This window comes from Falco biarmicus, chromosome 16 (assembly GCF_023638135.1).
Source record: "Falco biarmicus isolate bFalBia1 chromosome 16, bFalBia1.pri, whole genome shotgun sequence".
In the NCBI taxonomy this organism is placed as follows: Eukaryota; Metazoa; Chordata; class Aves; order Falconiformes; family Falconidae; genus Falco; species Falco biarmicus.
In genome coordinates, this window is record NC_079303.1 from 3908657 (window position 1) to 3924894 (window position 16238).

The following is a 16238-nucleotide window of genomic DNA, read 5'->3' on the forward strand; positions in this document are numbered from 1 at the left end:
TTGCTCTCCCACACATGTACTTACACAGGAAGCAAGGGGTGGGAGTTGTAGCCTGGGGTTTCCTGTTCTGTCTTTCTGAAACACTGAACTGACACCAAAGCTTTGATCAAAAGATCTAAGAACACGAGCTGGTACACCGAGGTTCAGCTAAGAGTACATATTGCTTACAACAGGAAAACCAGAAGTGCCTCCATGGTTACAGGGTTCCTGGCACACCGCTGGTGCTCTTCAAGGGTTTTTAAGTCAATAGTTTTTGAATTAAGTAATTTTTTCACGGGAACACTGCTAAAGCAAGCGCAACGGCATTACAGGAGGCTTTGCTCCTGTTGGAGCCACAAGCTCCGCCACCCCTCAGGAGATGAAAGGGGCGCTCTACGGGCTGCAGCCGGCGCTGGGAGCGCCACGGACGGGCCCAGCAGCGGGCCCGGGGCAGCCCAGGCAAACCCCGCCGCGCTCCCTCCCTCCCACACTACAAATCCCACAACGCCCCGCGCGAAGCACGACGTACACCCCCCTCCGCCGCACCTGGCGCGTGCGCACAGCTCCATATGGCTCCAAGATGGCCGACACAGCGTCCGGTGGCTCCAGCACGGTAACGGCGGCTCCTCGCCAGGACACGAGGCCGTTGTGGCGGGCGGCTGCCGCGGCGGGCAGGCAGAACGAAAGCGGTCTGCCCGCCCCCCCATGCGCCTGAGACGCCTGCGGCCTGCCCGGGGGGCTTTGAGGCGAAGGCTGAGGGGAGGGAGGCGCTGATTGGCTGAATGGCCGGTGGGAGGCGGGGCTACGCAGTGGCACTTGATTGGCTTAAGTTTTTCTACTCGGATTGGCCGGCGTGGGAGCAGCGGGGCGGGGCTGCCTGTGGGGCGGCTTTTTTAAAGGGGCCGCGGCCCAAAGGGCCTTCTGCTTTGCGTGGTGCCTGTAGCCCTGTGTCTGTATGTGTGTGTCTGCATATATGCGTGCGTGCACGTATGTGTGTGCCTATATACATGTGTGCATGCGTGGGTGTGTAGATGTATACGTATAGATTGTGTGTATGTATATGAGGGTGTATATGCATATGTGTAGATTGTGTATATATGTGTGTGCATGTATACATGTGCACGTATGTGTGTGTATACATGTGCATAGATTGTATGTATAGATTGTGTGTATATGTGTGTGCATATGTACATGTGCACATAAGTGTGTCTATGTATATGTGTGTGTGCATGGCTGTGTAGAGTATATGTATAGATTACGTGTATATGTGTGTGCATATGTACCTGTCCAGGTATGTGTGTGTATGTATATGTGTGCATGTATGTGTATAGATTGTGTGTATGTATGTATATATGTGCATAAGTACATGTGCTTGTATGTGTGTCTGAATATGTGCATGTGTGCGTAGATGTCTACTATAGATTGTGTGTGTATATACATCTGTATGTGTGTGCTTATGTACATGTGTGTACATGTGTGTGTGTGCCTGCATGCAGCAGGAGGCTGGCCCATGACCCTTGAGCACGAGCAGCACGTGTGCCACCCTGCCTGCCAGCCCCTGGCGTGTCACAGAGCCTGTCACCTGGCCGCGTCCACAGCCTGGGGGTCCCAGCCCGGGGGTCCCAGGGCAGGATCAGTGCCCTCGCCCTTCCTGGGGCCAGCCGGGCTCGGGTCTCGCTGCTCTTCCTGGGGTCTGGAGGTGGCTTCATTTCTCTGAGCTCTCGTTTGGGGCGGGGGGCTGTGTCTGCAGAGGTCGGGCAGCAAGCATGCCACCACGCCGGCCGATAACTACTACCTGGCCCGGAGGAGGACGCTGCAGGTGGTGGTCAGCTCCTTGCTCACCGAAGCCGGCTTTGAGAGCGCTGAGAAGGCCGCGGTGGAGACGCTGACGGAGATGTTACAAAGCTGTGAGTATCCAAGCTTTGTCAGTGCCCAGTCACACTGGTCCCCTGAAGTGCCTTGGTTCTCTGTTTTCAAATTTTTATTATCTTGTGTTAATAATGTTTGCAAAAGCAGAAGGGTTGACCAGTGGCTAGAGCACAGCCCCGGAGTCACAGACTTCTGTGAGCGTGAAATGCTTGTCCGAACTCAAAAGTACTTATGTTACTCACTGAGTACTCATTAGATGCTCATTAGGTGTCCTAATAAGCTCCACATACTGAGATGCTGGCAGAATAAGTAGCGAAGTAACAAAGTTCCAGACATTTGGTTAGTTAAGGCTGCAGAAGTGCCTGTATCTGGCAGCTCTACTCCTGCTTTGCTGGGTGATGTGCCTAGGATCTCGGGTTCCGTATTTTTCTGAAATCAAAATTTGATCAAGTTTTGTATTTTTTCATGCTTGTGATGCAGATTTGCTTTTTGCATTTGCAGAAAACATCTGACTCTTTGATCTTTAGTGTCTCCATACTTCGTGTGTGCATGTGCTTTAATTTCAAATACACAGGTTGTAAGATGCTGGATTCCGGGAGCTGTTTTTCATTCCTTGCTAAATTTGCTAAAAATTCACTAGGATTGGGCTGATACTTTTTTTTTCCCCTCCAGATATTTCTGAAATTGGAAGGAGTGCGAAGTCCTACTGTGAACATACAGCCAGGACGCAGCCTACGCTCTCTGATATAGTGGTTACTCTCGTGGAAATGGGTGAGTAGTAGACTGGTCCCATTAATTCCAGCTGCCCGCATTGCAGAAGATCTGAGTGTGCTGTGTTGGTAGGAAAACCTGTCCGTTGTGTTTCTGATAGGTGTGTGATGCCCACAGTTCTGGGCTTCGTGTGGGCACTCAGATATCGTTGCACAAATGCAGTATAAATATATACAGAGTGCGTGATTTTCTTTCACATAAAATTATTCTGGAGAAGGCTGAGAGAAGGGATTTTTGATGGGGTAAACTCTGGGTGTGATTTCTGTTTCCTGTTTTGTATTTCAGGGTTCAATGTTGAAACGCTTCCTGCGTATGCCAAGCGCTCCCAGAGGATGGTCATCACGGCCCGTATGTGGGAAATTCTCTTCTTACGCAGGAAATTGGAAATAATTTGGCATTCCTATGTGCTGGCATCCAGAGGGCTCCTGCTTTCCTGATGGATGATGCAGTCCAGTGCCCCTGGAAGTGCAGTTTGTCTTAAGAAATCCTGTAATTGACTGTGTAATAGGTACCCTCTGCCAAACTGGTTGCCTTTGCCTCAGCATCTTTATTGCACATGAGAATCCTCAAGATAGTTTTGTGTAGGAGGGAGGGGTCAAGTAATCCTTATTCCTTTTTGGAATGCCAAACACAATCTGAAATTACTGCTCTTGGGATGTGCTCTGTCCCTTTTGTAGGACCTGGAGACATGGGTTGCAGTTCAGTACGAGCTAGCACTTCATGCCTAACTCTTGGCAGAATGAAGCTGGCTGATTTATGTGTGTGCATGTTTTTTAACTGTAGCTCCTGTGACAAACCAGCCTGTGACTCCCAAAGCCCTGACAGCTGGACAGAACAAGCCACATCCATCCCACATTCCTGGCCATTTTCCTGAGTTTCCAGATCCTCACACTTACATCAAGACACCAGTGAGTGAAAAAAGATATTAATTTTTTTTAATGCCATTTGGGGTCTGTCTGAAGTCAGTGACACCAGGAGTGGTGTATTTTTACTGCAGTGCAGGTACTGTTTATCCACAATGTTGCTTCTCCTGGCTTAATATCTCGCTTGCTGGTTGTGGGTTGCCCTTGCTGTAGACTTCTGGCTGTTGAGAGCTCTGAAAATCTGTGAATGTGAAGGTCAATGCTTGCCTGTAGCATCTGCCTCCTAGTAGTGTTTTGAGCTTCAGCTGTCTGCGTTGCATCCACTAACCGTGTTCTTTTTTTTTTTTTTAACTTCCTGCTGCACAGACATACCGGGAGCCAGTATCTGATTATCAAGTCCTACGGGAAAAGGCAGCATCTCAACGGCGCGATGTAGAAAGGGCTCTCACACGTTTCATGGCTAAGACAGGAGAAACCCAGAGTCTTTTCAAAGATGATGTTAGCACTTTCCCACGTGAGTTACCTGGGACACTTTGTGCTGTAAATGACAGCTGCCTAGCTGGGTATACACTCCATTAGAGTTCTTGCTACTGCAGGAGGTGAGCAGTGAATGATCACAGTGTGTTTGCCCTTCTGAGACACTGGAAGGCTGGGAAGTGAGGGTTGTCTTTTCAAAATGGGGATGAAAAACAGAATCGAAGCCAAATGGTAGCCTTCCACCCTCACCAAAAGCTCACTTTCTTCTGCTGGTGGAGAAGGCCTTGGCTGATAGGTGCTAAATGCAAAGCTCATCCCAATCCTGTCTCCGCCCCTCTGTAGCTTCTGAATAAGTAATTTCTTCTCTCTCATATTTTTATGGGAGAGAGTGGAGGTTTTCCTGTTCTTCTGCCTGCAAAGCAGTGATGAGAATCTGCCCAAGGCTCACTGACAGCACAAATGTCAGTGTTATCTTAAGGGGGCCTAAGTGATGCTTCAGCCTGTGAGATAATTGAACCTTTATGGAGGTCAGGAAGGATTTTTTGTGTTAGTATAATGCTGTGTCTGTGGCTGGAAAAATAAGGGGGCTCCAGAAAATATGAAATTAAGAGACTGCCATCTTTTAGGGACAGCGTATTTAATTCCTGGTCTCTGGGAGCAGCAGGGAAAGAGTCTGTGTGTTTAAAACCAGAACCAGTGGAAAGCGTTTGGTCTCTAAATAACTGGTTGGGTTTTTGCTTCCTATCCTCGGAGTTGAGGAGTCTTCTCCCAGCTTGCTGACTGGGTCCTTTTCCCTAACCCTAGTGATTGCTGCCAGGCCTTTCACCGTACCCTACCTGACTGCTCTTCTCCCCTCTGAGCTGGAAATGCAGCAAATGGAAGAAACAGATTCATCTGAGCAAGACGACCAGACAGACACTGAGAACCTTCCCCTGCACATGAGCACGGTACGCCCAGCCTGAAAGATCAAGGTCTCTTGGGCCCAGTTTCTTAACGAAACCTGGTTCTTTGCCTGTCTTCCTTGCAGCTGGGCACAGTGGGTGGAAAATGGCAGTGGGTTGCATTTTACCAGGTGTAAAGGCCTGAACATTGTCATGGTTCTTTAACTTCCTGCAGGGTGCAATGCAAGCTGAGGTTGAATCATGAGCTTTCGGTACAACCTTCATCTCAGTGTTAGGGGAGAGAGGATTGTCGTTGGATCCCACACTGTTCCCAAAGGGGATCTTCTTGTGTTAGAAATCAGGAGTCCGCACCTTTAATGCAGCTCCTTGTGTGCTGCTGTTTATCTTGGCTGTTGATTATATCTAATTTGGCCATAGGTTATGTGGTCTAAACTTCTAAGCCTTGTTTAGCCTAACTTTGGTTGTTTATGCTTATGCTTTTTATTTAATGTGGCAGGATGATTCAGGACCTGAAAAGGAGAACGCTTCAGTGTTACAGCAGAACACATCCCTGTCAGGCAGTCGGAACGGGGAGGAAAATGTGATAGACAATCCCTACCTCCGGCCAGTGAAAAAGCCCAAGATCCGCAGAAAGAAGTGAGGTGTAGCCAGCCCACTGCTCAGAGAAACCCAGGGGTTTCACCTCCGCTGCTGTGGGTGAAAGGCATGGAGCAAGACAGGAGAGACAATCCAGCTAAGTGGCAGAAGCAGAAGAATGATCTGTCTCTGCCTAGTGAACTACACTCTCCATCCTGGTTTGCAGTGCTCGCACTTTCCCCTCTGCTCTCCTGCTGACTTGGAATGGTCAATGGTCAATTGCCTTAAAAGCGTTGAAGGCCATCGGGTTACAGACGGGAATGGTCTCGTTTACTTTGCTTTGTTCTCACTGTTGGCAGGATTTACTTTCTGAAGAGACGAGGGACATGAAGGTTCTTGCTGCTCAGTGCTTCCCAGCAGGCTGTGCAGAATACAAAGGCATAATTCGTTTATGGCTGGCTGGCAGGCTAGAAAAGAAATGTCTGCAGTCAATGCTGCCTGGCCTTCTAGTCTGAGAAGCATGTTTTAACACAGACAAAAAAGTCCCAGAGAGGTTTCTTTGGATTCTTGGCAGTTAAAAGCAAACAGACTTTTCTTTTATAAACTAAAGGCATCTGATGTGTTGGTAAGAGAGTGAAGTGTAAATACAGAGCTGAGATGGAATTTTATTCTCACTTTTGTGACTGCAGCTGGACTTCTCACTTAAAAGCAGTAAGTGTGGTGTTTACCCTGTTCTGCTTTGAGATAATTTTCTAGCAGTATGAATGGCACAATTTAACAGCTGCTTCAGGCTATTTTTCAGTTTTATTGTTAGTTTCAACACAGCACAACTCCTTGGAGAGTTCATGCCTTCACTAGTTGGTTTGAAAGATGCTGGGCTGAAAAACTTGGAATACAGAATAAAGCTGTATTGGTTGCAGTCCACAAGGCCATGCTATTGATCGCACTTTTTTCATCCATTTTCAAATCCAGGCATTTATTAATGGAAGTTGCTCCCCCCTCCCCTTTATTCCCCCAAGAGTAGAAGACTTTATTTCAGCAGTGAAAATGACTGGTGATGGGATTATTGTAATTATTAGCTGATTCTAGTACGGCTTTGCTTTAATTTTCCTTCCAACGTTTTCTTAGGCAAAATATGGGCTACATTTCTTTGACAAAAGACTCCTGTAGTTTGGTCCAGTCTCCCAAGCATCTCTTCCAGATGAAAATGTGGTGCTGGAAGAGGCAGCCGAGACTGTGTGCTACAGACTTCCAGGCAGCTCACAGTTTCCTAGAGTAGCAGCAAGGAATCTGTTGCAGTCACCAGGGAGATCAGAGTTGTGCGTGTACGTGTTCCTCTCCATTCAGTTAAGGCATCCTTCCAGGCCTCCCTCTTCCCCCGTCACCCAGGGAGGAGGAAGATAAAAAGGAGTAATTGTTTCGGTGAGCATGGAGGTGTTCCTGCCAAACAATCTGAAATTAGATCTCTAGCAAAAAAGCCCTGCATGTGCTGTTGCCACGTGTGCTGGTGCCTTGGTTGTACAGAATAACAAATGTACAGAGACATTGTGTATGTGTGTATATATATATAAATTTATATCTTTTTTTTACTTGGATTAAGCATTTTTCATAATGAGAAAATCCCTCGCTGGGTAGGGGAAAAATGTAGAATGAAAATAGTAATTTTTATGTTCATAATAAAAGAAATTTTATCTCCTGCAAGCAAAACTGGCTGAATCTTTTAAGTTTCAGGAGTGGAAAAGCACCTGAATGGAGCCCGAGTGTGCTTTCAGTGGAGTCTACAAGCAGTAGGAAGTCTTGTCCTTCCCTCTGCATCTCTTCCTTTCTTCACAGCAACACTTGATAGCTGAGAAGGTTGGGAATTTTCCAACAAAAACTCTGGTTCATTAGAAATATGCTCAGTGAGGACAAAGTGCCTTTTGAAATACCATCAGTTTTGCAAAAGCTTTGGTAGGTTTCTCCACTTCTCACAGGTGGAACGTGGTTAAGGACTGCAGAATCATAGATACTGCTTACTTTCTTTTACACCGTCTTTTACCCATGTATTTTTCTCCTGATTAGAAAACCAGGACAGATGGAGGTGAAGTGTGCAGTATCAGCCACGAATACAAAGGTGAAGCCTTAAACAGCTGTAAACCCCAGGTCTTAGGACAGTACAATTTCCCGTGAGTCATACCCCCACCTTCAAAAGATTGCACCAAAAGGAGCAACTGCACATCAGCAAGGACATCCCTTTTTAGCAGCTGCAACTACAAAGCAGGCTCTTGTGGTAGGGAGGGCAGGGGCTGGTGTGCCTAGAGAAGACTGGCCATGCTGTTGCAGTGCATATATGAGAGCACTGGAAGACCAAAAGTGGGAAACTGGAAGAATATATTGTGGGTTTACAGCTGAAATTGGGCTACAGGGGGAATTTGCTACAGAAACAGGTAAACAGACCCCGAAAATTTGAAAGCCTGCGTTGCAACTGGTAGTTATATCAAGAATGAATGTTGCCTGCTCTTAGTTTTCCCCTGAGATTGAATCAAGGCTGTGATCACACAGATCAAGTCGCTGTGTGAAGGTTTGTAAACATTTATAGAAATCCCTAGGGTCTGAGTTGTACATTACAGGAACAACCGATGATGAGCACCAGAACCTTTCTGTTTCAGACTGAATTTATTATCATGGCCAGATTCTTAATTAGAAGCATGTGGCTTGCTCGTTGCTTGAGAATATCTTCTTTGTGTCAGCAGGGGAAAAGCTAGTAATGCAAAATTAAGTCTTGCAGGCCGTCTGGTCTAACCTGTCCCAGCACAGCCTCCTTCCCTAGGAAGTTTGCTGTGTGCTGCTTTAATATAGCAGCTGGCTGTGCACAAAGCCATTATACCCTTCCTGAACATACCTGAGGGCAGTGTAGTACGATGTGCACCCCCATGTTTTGTCAGCTCTCCTCAGGCTGTGGGTGAACCCCTGGGCCCGGCCTGGAGCATTTGCTGGGGATGAGGAGATGGTGGTGAGGAGGCTGGGGAAGGCAGGTGGTGGCTGCGGGGAAGATGGTAGTGTCTGCTCCCAGTGCTGAGGAGACGGGGCAGCAGCCCGGCTGCCCTGTAGCTGTGTTAATTTGGCTTCTTTCCGGTGCCAGGGAGGACTGGATTTTTTGGGGAGAAGGCCCCTGCGCTGAGGGAAGCCATGTTGGGGAGGTCAGGTGTTTCTGTGGTGACCGACACAAAATGGCCGCCAGCCCTGCCTGGGCCGAGGGCTGAGGGAAGCAGGGCTGAGGGGTGCTGCGCGCGGGCCCCAGCGGCACCCCAACACCTACACAGGCAGCAGACACATGTCCCAATCCCAGGTAAGCACAACTTGCAGCAAGAAATCCCTCTTTGTTTTATTTTGGAGAGGCTGGGTAGTGCGGATGAACACCTCCATGGGTGGCACGAGGCCTGAGCTGCGCTGCCGGCAGAGAGGATGTGTGGCGACGGCCCTGGCTCCTCAGCTGTAGTATAAACTCAGGTAGGCCACTCGATTCCGGTGTTTCCAGAGTTCTTTGTCTATGGTCAGCTAAGAGACAGCTACTATTGGTTAGATATTAGCAATGACAAGCACTTCAGAAAAGTGCGGGAAGGTGCAAGAAGGTTTTATTTTCAGCAGAATTACATGGAAAGTCTGCACTCTGGTTCTCTCGTTTTGTGGATGGAAACTTCCAGAGCAAATTTCTTAATGTAAGGTTTTTTTGAAGGACTGTAACTGTGTTTGCAAACCAGCATTTTCTGATAGAAAATCACTTTGTTTCTTGTGCCCCAGGCTAGTAGAGCCATGTATCCAGCAGGCCAGTGAGGGAAGGATGACAAAACATAGTCCAAATGCATTGAAATAATCATACATTTTCATTTGTCACAACCCTTGAACCAGGAATAACATCCCTTTATCCCTGTCCTTACCTTCTGTACCTCCATTTTTAGCATCCTCTTCGCTGGCATTGGCACTAAAGACCAGTCTGGAGACCCAAACTTCATTGGCCAAGTGATTTTTTTGTGTAATGGCTTGTCTGCGTTGTAAGCTCCAGGTCTAAAGAAAAAAGTCACAAAATACCTCATCTCTGGAGCTAGTGTATGACATTTGTAATACTAGAATTTACCAGCCTTGCCTTGATCCATGGGAGAAATGCATGTTGTGGTATTCATGTCATCATGCTAAGACTAAAACAGGGGAGCTTTTTGAAGATAAAAGCATTACTGGGAACTCAGTTACCTATCTCCCATTTGTGTCTTAGTATTTCTTTGCGCTAGTACTCCTGCTTCTTATTAAAAGTGTAAGAAAATGAGTTACATTACCCAGGGAAATTTTTATCTGAAGGCTTATCTGGAAATCGTGGTGTCCTAGTGGAAAATGGAGCATAGGCAGGCTGGCATTTTCCCTCTTTATTCCAGAATGACTGGTACGTTGCTGGGCTGGGAGTCACAGTCTGCAAGAGAGAAAATTTCTGTAAGGAAGATCTTTTTTCTGCAAATCATTCCGACATGCTCCAATGCGCAGCCAGCTGGGTATTGCCGACTGCTGTTCAATGTATGCTTTGGCTACTCTGATAGAGTAAAAAAATCAGAATAAGTCAATATGCACTCCCTACTCCTTACCCAGTGAGGCCTGTGATGTTTCTGCTACTATATTGTTATTCTAGAGAAGCTGGGCCAGAAAACATAGCGTGTTTGTTCAGGTAGTATAGCTGATTTTGCCTCTATGTGTACATTTACATGTGTGTGTATATGATACAAAGGTATGTATATATAGAGATGCATGTGTTGATGTTGTTAGAGCTCATATGAGTCTTGGGTCTCTAGGCTCAACACCTCCCACTAGAATATGTGTAAGGAGTTCTGTAGGTACCAGATACATTAAGTTGGAGGCAGCCCCAGCAAACGTGATCGAAACTGATGGTCTGTGTTGGGAACAGCCTACAAATTCTTGCAAAGCTTCAGCCCTGCCGCTGTGAAGTGCGCTTTTCTTACCTGTGGCTCTGGTATGAAACGCTGGGCTGTTCTCGCTCCTATCACATAGCCTTTCTTGCTCAAGGGTTTGTTTTCCAAAGAGTATCTAAGGCTGCCGCTCTGCAATTCAAAAGCAGAAGTCTCTTACTGACATTTTTAAGACACCATTTCCATCAGGGGAAGGGCAGAAGTACATGAGCAGCAGACACTATTCCTGTTAATTCCTCTAATTTCTTGCTAACGTAGAGTGTTAGGGCAGCTAGAGCTTTGAGGACTGGTATGTTTGGAAGGGGAAGGGCATTTCTTTTTCTACGTATATGTGGAGACCTCGTACGATGGGTTGGCAGGGTAGGTGTGGGGGACTCTGTGCCTGGCTGGCCATGGTCCTGTTGCTCCTGTACTGTGCGTCTTCTGTGAAGGAAAAGCTCTGAGCACAAAAACTGAGTAACTTACCTCGTGACTCAAGTAACAGCCTGGCCCAAGCGAAGGGTCTCCCCTGATGGGTATGAGCTGGATTGCCAGCCTGTCTGGGGCATGGTGGAGAGGGAACATTTTCCGCTCTTGACATGACCCAAAAGAGATCCGCTTCCGTCCATCTGTGAGATCAGGAGAGGAAACGCCACCAGTGTGGTGACCACTTGCCACTGTTTTTCCTTCTTAAGTGTCTGCTGCTCCCTGCCTGAGGCCAACCTTCCCCTTATCTCCCAGATGGGAATTTTCCTTGACCCTGGATATTTCAGGAGGTCTGCCCTTTGGATACCTGTTCCCTCCTGCCACGAAGGTTTCTTTTTCCCCAGCCTGAGCAAAGAGTAGCCTAGCAGCCCAGTTGTGGGGAAGGTTGCTGGGGAAGCCCAACGCCACTGGGGAGCTGCAAAAGAAGGAAAGCCCTTGTGCCCACACCCCTGTCTCCCATGGCTCACCTCTCCGCTGCCACTCCGCTGCCATGCTGCCCTGTCAGCTGTCAGGGTGTGTGTGTGTGGGGGTGTGTGTGTGTGTGTACTCCGGTTGCCATAGACACGGAGGGGGGAGCGCTGGAGGGAATGCTGGTGACGGCAGTGCCTGAAGAGGGCAAGGAAAGAAAGGATGAATAATATCAGCCCTGTGGATTGTGCTGTGCTGGCTCCTAGTCCGAGGAGCTGCTGTGTTCGCACCGTCAGTCAGTAGGGGAGAGATCTCTGGGGAAGCAGTCTATAGATCGTGCCAGCAAGACCCTTCTCTGTGATGATTCTTGTGGCATGACCTGATCTGCCCTATTGTCTCCTCCCTGTCTTTTTCCCTGTACCTGGCTGTTAAGGCAGGGCAGTGAGTAACCCCTGCAAACTGCCTGCAGAAGACCACTGAAGTCACCAAAATGATACCCGAGGGTTTGCTACTCACTGTCCGATCTCGGGAATGTCGTAGCCAGCCTGAATGTCGGAAATTCCTGCAGCAACAGCCGCGGTGATCATGAGACGGGGCTTGTTGACCTGGGCGGCTTCCTGCTCAAAGGCTGCCAGCATTTCCTGAGGGATGCCAAGAAACGTGTCTCACGTGGAGTCTTTGGGCTCAGGCTTTGCAAGCAGAGCTGTGCAGAGCAGAGAGCTTGACCAAAACCTACCTTAATCAGGACGGTAAAGAGGGTCTTGTCCTGGGCTGGGCTGCCCCTGGACCCAGGGTACTCCCAGCCAATGTCCAGTCACACAGGAAAGGGAACGTTACCCTGGGCTGCACTTAGGAGTTAGTAACTGCATGAGGCAGATATAATCAGAAATGATTGGGCCATGTTTCCTTGCAGGATAAGGTATTCAGAGAAAGTGAGGTAGGGTTAGTTATCCGTCTCAGAACTGACCCTCCAAGGATAATAATGGATTTCTTTCCTTCCTACTTTGTTTCAGTAGATGAGTCAGTGTAGGAGTATTGCACCCTTAAACTCATGGGTTGGTGGTTCTGAAGGCTGGGTCTCTTCCCTAAACTGAATCTTTCCCCTTTGCTGCCACATAAGGAAGAATGGAGGCAGCAGGGATCTTTGGTGAAGTGCCTGGAAGGTGGGAGGCTCTTTGCGTGTTTGCTGGGCCACCTGTTTGACCTGCCTTTGAAAGCTTCTGCAAAGACCTAGCAAGTGGCTGTGCTTGTGCTTCATTCAAGCTGAGCAGGAAGGAGCTGCTAAAGAGGAAGCTTACATGAGAGCAAGCAACATATTTGCACTTTAGATTGAGCATGCCATGCTTCATCAATCTTTTGTCTTCAGAGACATCATTGCTGTGTGCCTGTCTGCCTCTCCTTCCTCCTCCGTGGTTTATAAAAGAATTTTTTTATACAAGTCTGTTCCAGTTCCCTGCATGTGCCATAACTGAGAAGGGTTTGGTAGAATTGGTTTTGGGGTAGAAAGCACATACCCATCCGGGCATTCAGCAGGAGGGCTAGACCTTTACAGAAAAAAGGTGTGGGATTATGAACTTGTAGAAACTCTGGTATATATCCTGTAATGCAGACAATAAAATTGCTTCTGTCAATGGGCCTATTTTTTCTCTTCTTCATGAAGATCTGTCTAAACCCAACATAACCTGTCTTCCAGGTTACAATTCTTTCTGATCCAAGGGGGCACACAGGGTAGCTCATGGTCATTAACAGCTCAAAGTTCTGCTGGTTCTTTCAGCCAGGGTTGGGCAACAGGTGATCTTGATGCCTGTAAGCATGGCTAAAATAGCAGAAGCCTTTTGGAATATACTCTGCTATGGAGACAGTAATAGCCTTTCTATCAGAATGGCCAGTTTTCCTCCTTAGAGTGTCCTTTTCTTAGTCCATGATAGTTTTTCAATGTAATAAAGCAATTAAATCAGGAATTTGCACAGTTAAAAGAAATCAACTGCAAAAGTAGTGCAACATATAATCACCCCGAAAGTAACTGCTATATATTTTCCTTTGTCAGAAGAATGTGCAGCATTTTAATCCCTCAAAGCCCCCTGTATAGCCACCCAGTAGAACAGTGAAAGAGCCACAAGTAATTGTTATAAAGGTAGAGAGCTAAGTTTTGAAGTGGGACTTATTGGTAATCAAAGTGAGCTTGGCCATCTTTGACCTGGAATCTGGTGCAGACTGTTTCTCACTTTTGCATGCTTCTCTCATTTCATGCCAGTCTTGCATCAACAAAGATGGACAAATATTACAAAACTTGGGAAAGATCAGTACCACAAACAAGTGATACCAGTACAATGGGCCTTAACACTCCAGCTGGAGATACCAGTATATCAAGCTGTGCCATGTCCTGGTGCTGCGAGGGTAGTTGAAGAGCAAGATTAGATAGGTTTTATTTTTGGAATTTTTTTTTTTGCAGGAGGCTTTGTGTCAACACTGGCGATTATGCAGTGAGAGATGGCTGAAGTGTTCAAACTCGCGCTGTCATTGTGTATGCCCGGAGGTGTTAGGCACTGCCAAACCAAGGTGGTTTACAAGGGTTTTGTCTCCTTGGCTGGGGCAGTCAGTGGGACAGGACTGAGTAGGCCTTGGTCTCAGCAATGGGCTTTTTGGATGACACAGAAACGAGGCTCACTTGCTGTAGTCAAACTGTCTGTCGGGACTTATGGGACTTTTATGTGGTTTCTTTCCTTTTGCACACTAGGCACTGTCAGGGCTAGTGCAAATGTTGGAGTAGGACACAGTGGGCAGTTGCTTTGCACTGAGATGCTGCTTAATTCATGTTAAGATGATGTGAAGGTGAATTTCCAGTAGGTCACCCAGACTTGGTTGGATGGGAGCCTGGAAAACAGTCTCAAAGTTGTCCATATCATGTGAAGTCACTGACCTGCAGATTAAAATGTATTAGACCAACCCTTCAAGTTCTGTGTATGCACTCGATGAGATATGGCAGATAATGAAAGAGACAACCATCTTCAAGGAGTATTTTTCCAGTGTATTTTTTGGTCGATAAAGTAACACAGTGCAAACTCAACTGGAATAGATCTGGAAAATCCTACCCTCCATGACCTCTGGAGCCTTGCAGGTCTGTTATCTGTAGAAGTATGTTTTGGTGTAAGAAGGAAAGCATTTGGGGAAGTATCAAGGACACTAATTTGTCTGCATGTGGTGGTAACAAATGTCAGTTGGTCAAATCCTGGAGTTTTTCTTCAGGAGGTTTTCTGCCTTCTTTCTGTCATAAGAAATGTTGTTTGCCATCAGTTCCTGAGGAAGTGGTTCTAGGCCTTAAGCAAGGGCAGAAGAATTGGTCCTCACTGAAAGGATTCAAGTTAAAAGAGTTGAGTATGGAGGCAGAGGCCTTGCACATTATTTCTGTAGCTGAAATGTTTGGTTTCAGAGAGATCCACCAATCTGAATTGTTTCTGCTTTATCTTCACTCCATGTACCAACAAAAATTGTCACTATATTGATTCTGTGACTATGCTAGGACTAAATGTCTCTGCCCTTCAATGGCCTGGGCTCTTTTCTGATGGATCATGGAAAGGAGACCCTGATTTTCATGTTGTCTCCAGCTGAGCAGTGCCCAGGTGTTCCTTTCCTGGTGTGGACTTCCAGGATGGTTCCTTAAGCTTTCTCCTCTTGTCAGGGCCAGAGATATGTCACATTCAGGCATGACGCTTACACAGCCTTTCACCCATCTCCTGCGAGATGTGTCTGACAACTGACACTCAGCAAAGCCTCTAATAAATGCTCTTTTCCCCCAAGACCTTAGCTGGCCTTGCAGCCTCAGCGTACAGGAGCCATTGCTTTAGAGAGGTTTTTTTGTTCTCCTTGCCCTTGCTGTAGAGGTTAGGCAGGTCACTGTGGAAGGCTAAACTGTGGAGAAATGCGAAGGTCAATGCAATGGTGCCAGGTGTTTTGGAAAGCCCTATCCTAACCCTTATCTGGATGCAGAGGTACAGGTATCGGACTCCTGGTATGGAGACATTGGAGCTGACAGCTGATACAGGCATTTGTGCTGATGTCTTTTATGACAGCCAAGGTTCATGTAGCAATGCAGAGACATATTAGGTAGATAGGCCCTTGGCAAGATCCGGCTTTGGATTTCCATGTGAAGCAAGGCTGCAAAGATGCTGTTGAGCTAGCTTAAATGCATTCTGGGTTCATTTTTTGAATATGAAAAGCTATGGGACTTTGACAAAAAAACCCTGGGGCGAGCTATGCCTGTTTTGGGCTGCTGATCTGATGTTCCTCACTTCAGGCACATAGCTTACTACCTCCATGGACACATCCTGTTGCCAGAATGGTCCTCCTTAGTGTGGAGTGGTGTTCTTGGAAATCCCTTGGGCATTTTCCTAGGGGTTTATACCCCAGATACGTCTGCATATATGTATATATGTATAGCCTACGTTGCTAGAGCTCATATGATGAGTCATGAAGCCCTAGGCTTAGTACAAGGATTTTCCTGCTGCTAGGCTATGTGTATGGAGATCTGTGACTACCTACACTCTGAGACTGGTCTGCGTTTGCCTGTGTACTACAGCCACCACCACCTAAAAGCCTACTGCTTTTCCAGCTCTCTCTCTCTGCTTTGCAAACAGGCTCTGTTTCTGAAAAAATGATTCATGATCAATGAAGGTGAGGACAAAAATCTGGAGCAGCTGATGCATGCAGGTGATGGAAGACTCTTGAGTGACTTTTCTGCGCTTCTGCACATCGGCCGGAGCTGTACGGAAAGCCGAGCGTGCTGATGGGCAGTGGAGGCTGACGCTTGCCCTTGGGCAGGTCCCCACAGGACCTGCGTCATTTCAGTTCTGCTTCTCAGTGGGGTCTGAAGTGTTCCGTGGAGCTGGAGTGCTGTGTGCAAGTGAACTGCACCCCCAGCACATGTGATCAAAACTGATAGTCTGTGGTGGGAACAGCCTACGAATTCTTGCAAAGCTGCA

At 47.3% G+C, this 16238-nt stretch overlaps 3 protein-coding genes across 3 annotated transcripts in view; 1 reads left to right on the top strand and 2 right to left on the bottom strand.

Annotated features, from left to right (window-relative positions):
- The window catches only part of CCND3 (cyclin D3), a 46742-nt gene extending 46091 nt beyond the window's left edge, over positions 1-651 (bottom strand). Inside the window, exon 1 of the mRNA XM_056361272.1 lies at positions 526-651. The gene's annotated coding sequence lies outside the window, so the exon portion shown is untranslated. The remainder of the gene's footprint in view (positions 1-525) is intronic.
- Positions 524-7134, top strand: TAF8 (TATA-box binding protein associated factor 8). Its single transcript, XM_056361268.1, has 8 exons — positions 524-592; positions 1730-1886; positions 2521-2619; positions 2905-2967; positions 3403-3527; positions 3849-3996; positions 4764-4906; positions 5358-7134. Exons 1-8 carry the CDS (start codon positions 560-562, stop codon positions 5499-5501), a joined length of 912 nt encoding a protein of 303 aa, XP_056217243.1. The 5' UTR covers positions 524-559; the 3' UTR covers positions 5502-7134.
- A 1771-nt stretch (positions 7135-8905) lies between these two features.
- On the bottom strand, positions 8906-11343 carry CIMAP3 (ciliary microtubule associated protein 3). Its single transcript, XM_056361849.1, has 6 exons — positions 11319-11343; positions 10852-10994; positions 10420-10518; positions 9748-9878; positions 9355-9481; positions 8906-8974 (listed from the first exon to the last, which is right to left on the bottom strand). Exons 1-6 carry the CDS (start codon positions 11341-11343, stop codon positions 8906-8908), a joined length of 594 nt encoding a protein of 197 aa, XP_056217824.1.
- Positions 11344-16238: the final 4895 nt, after the last annotated feature.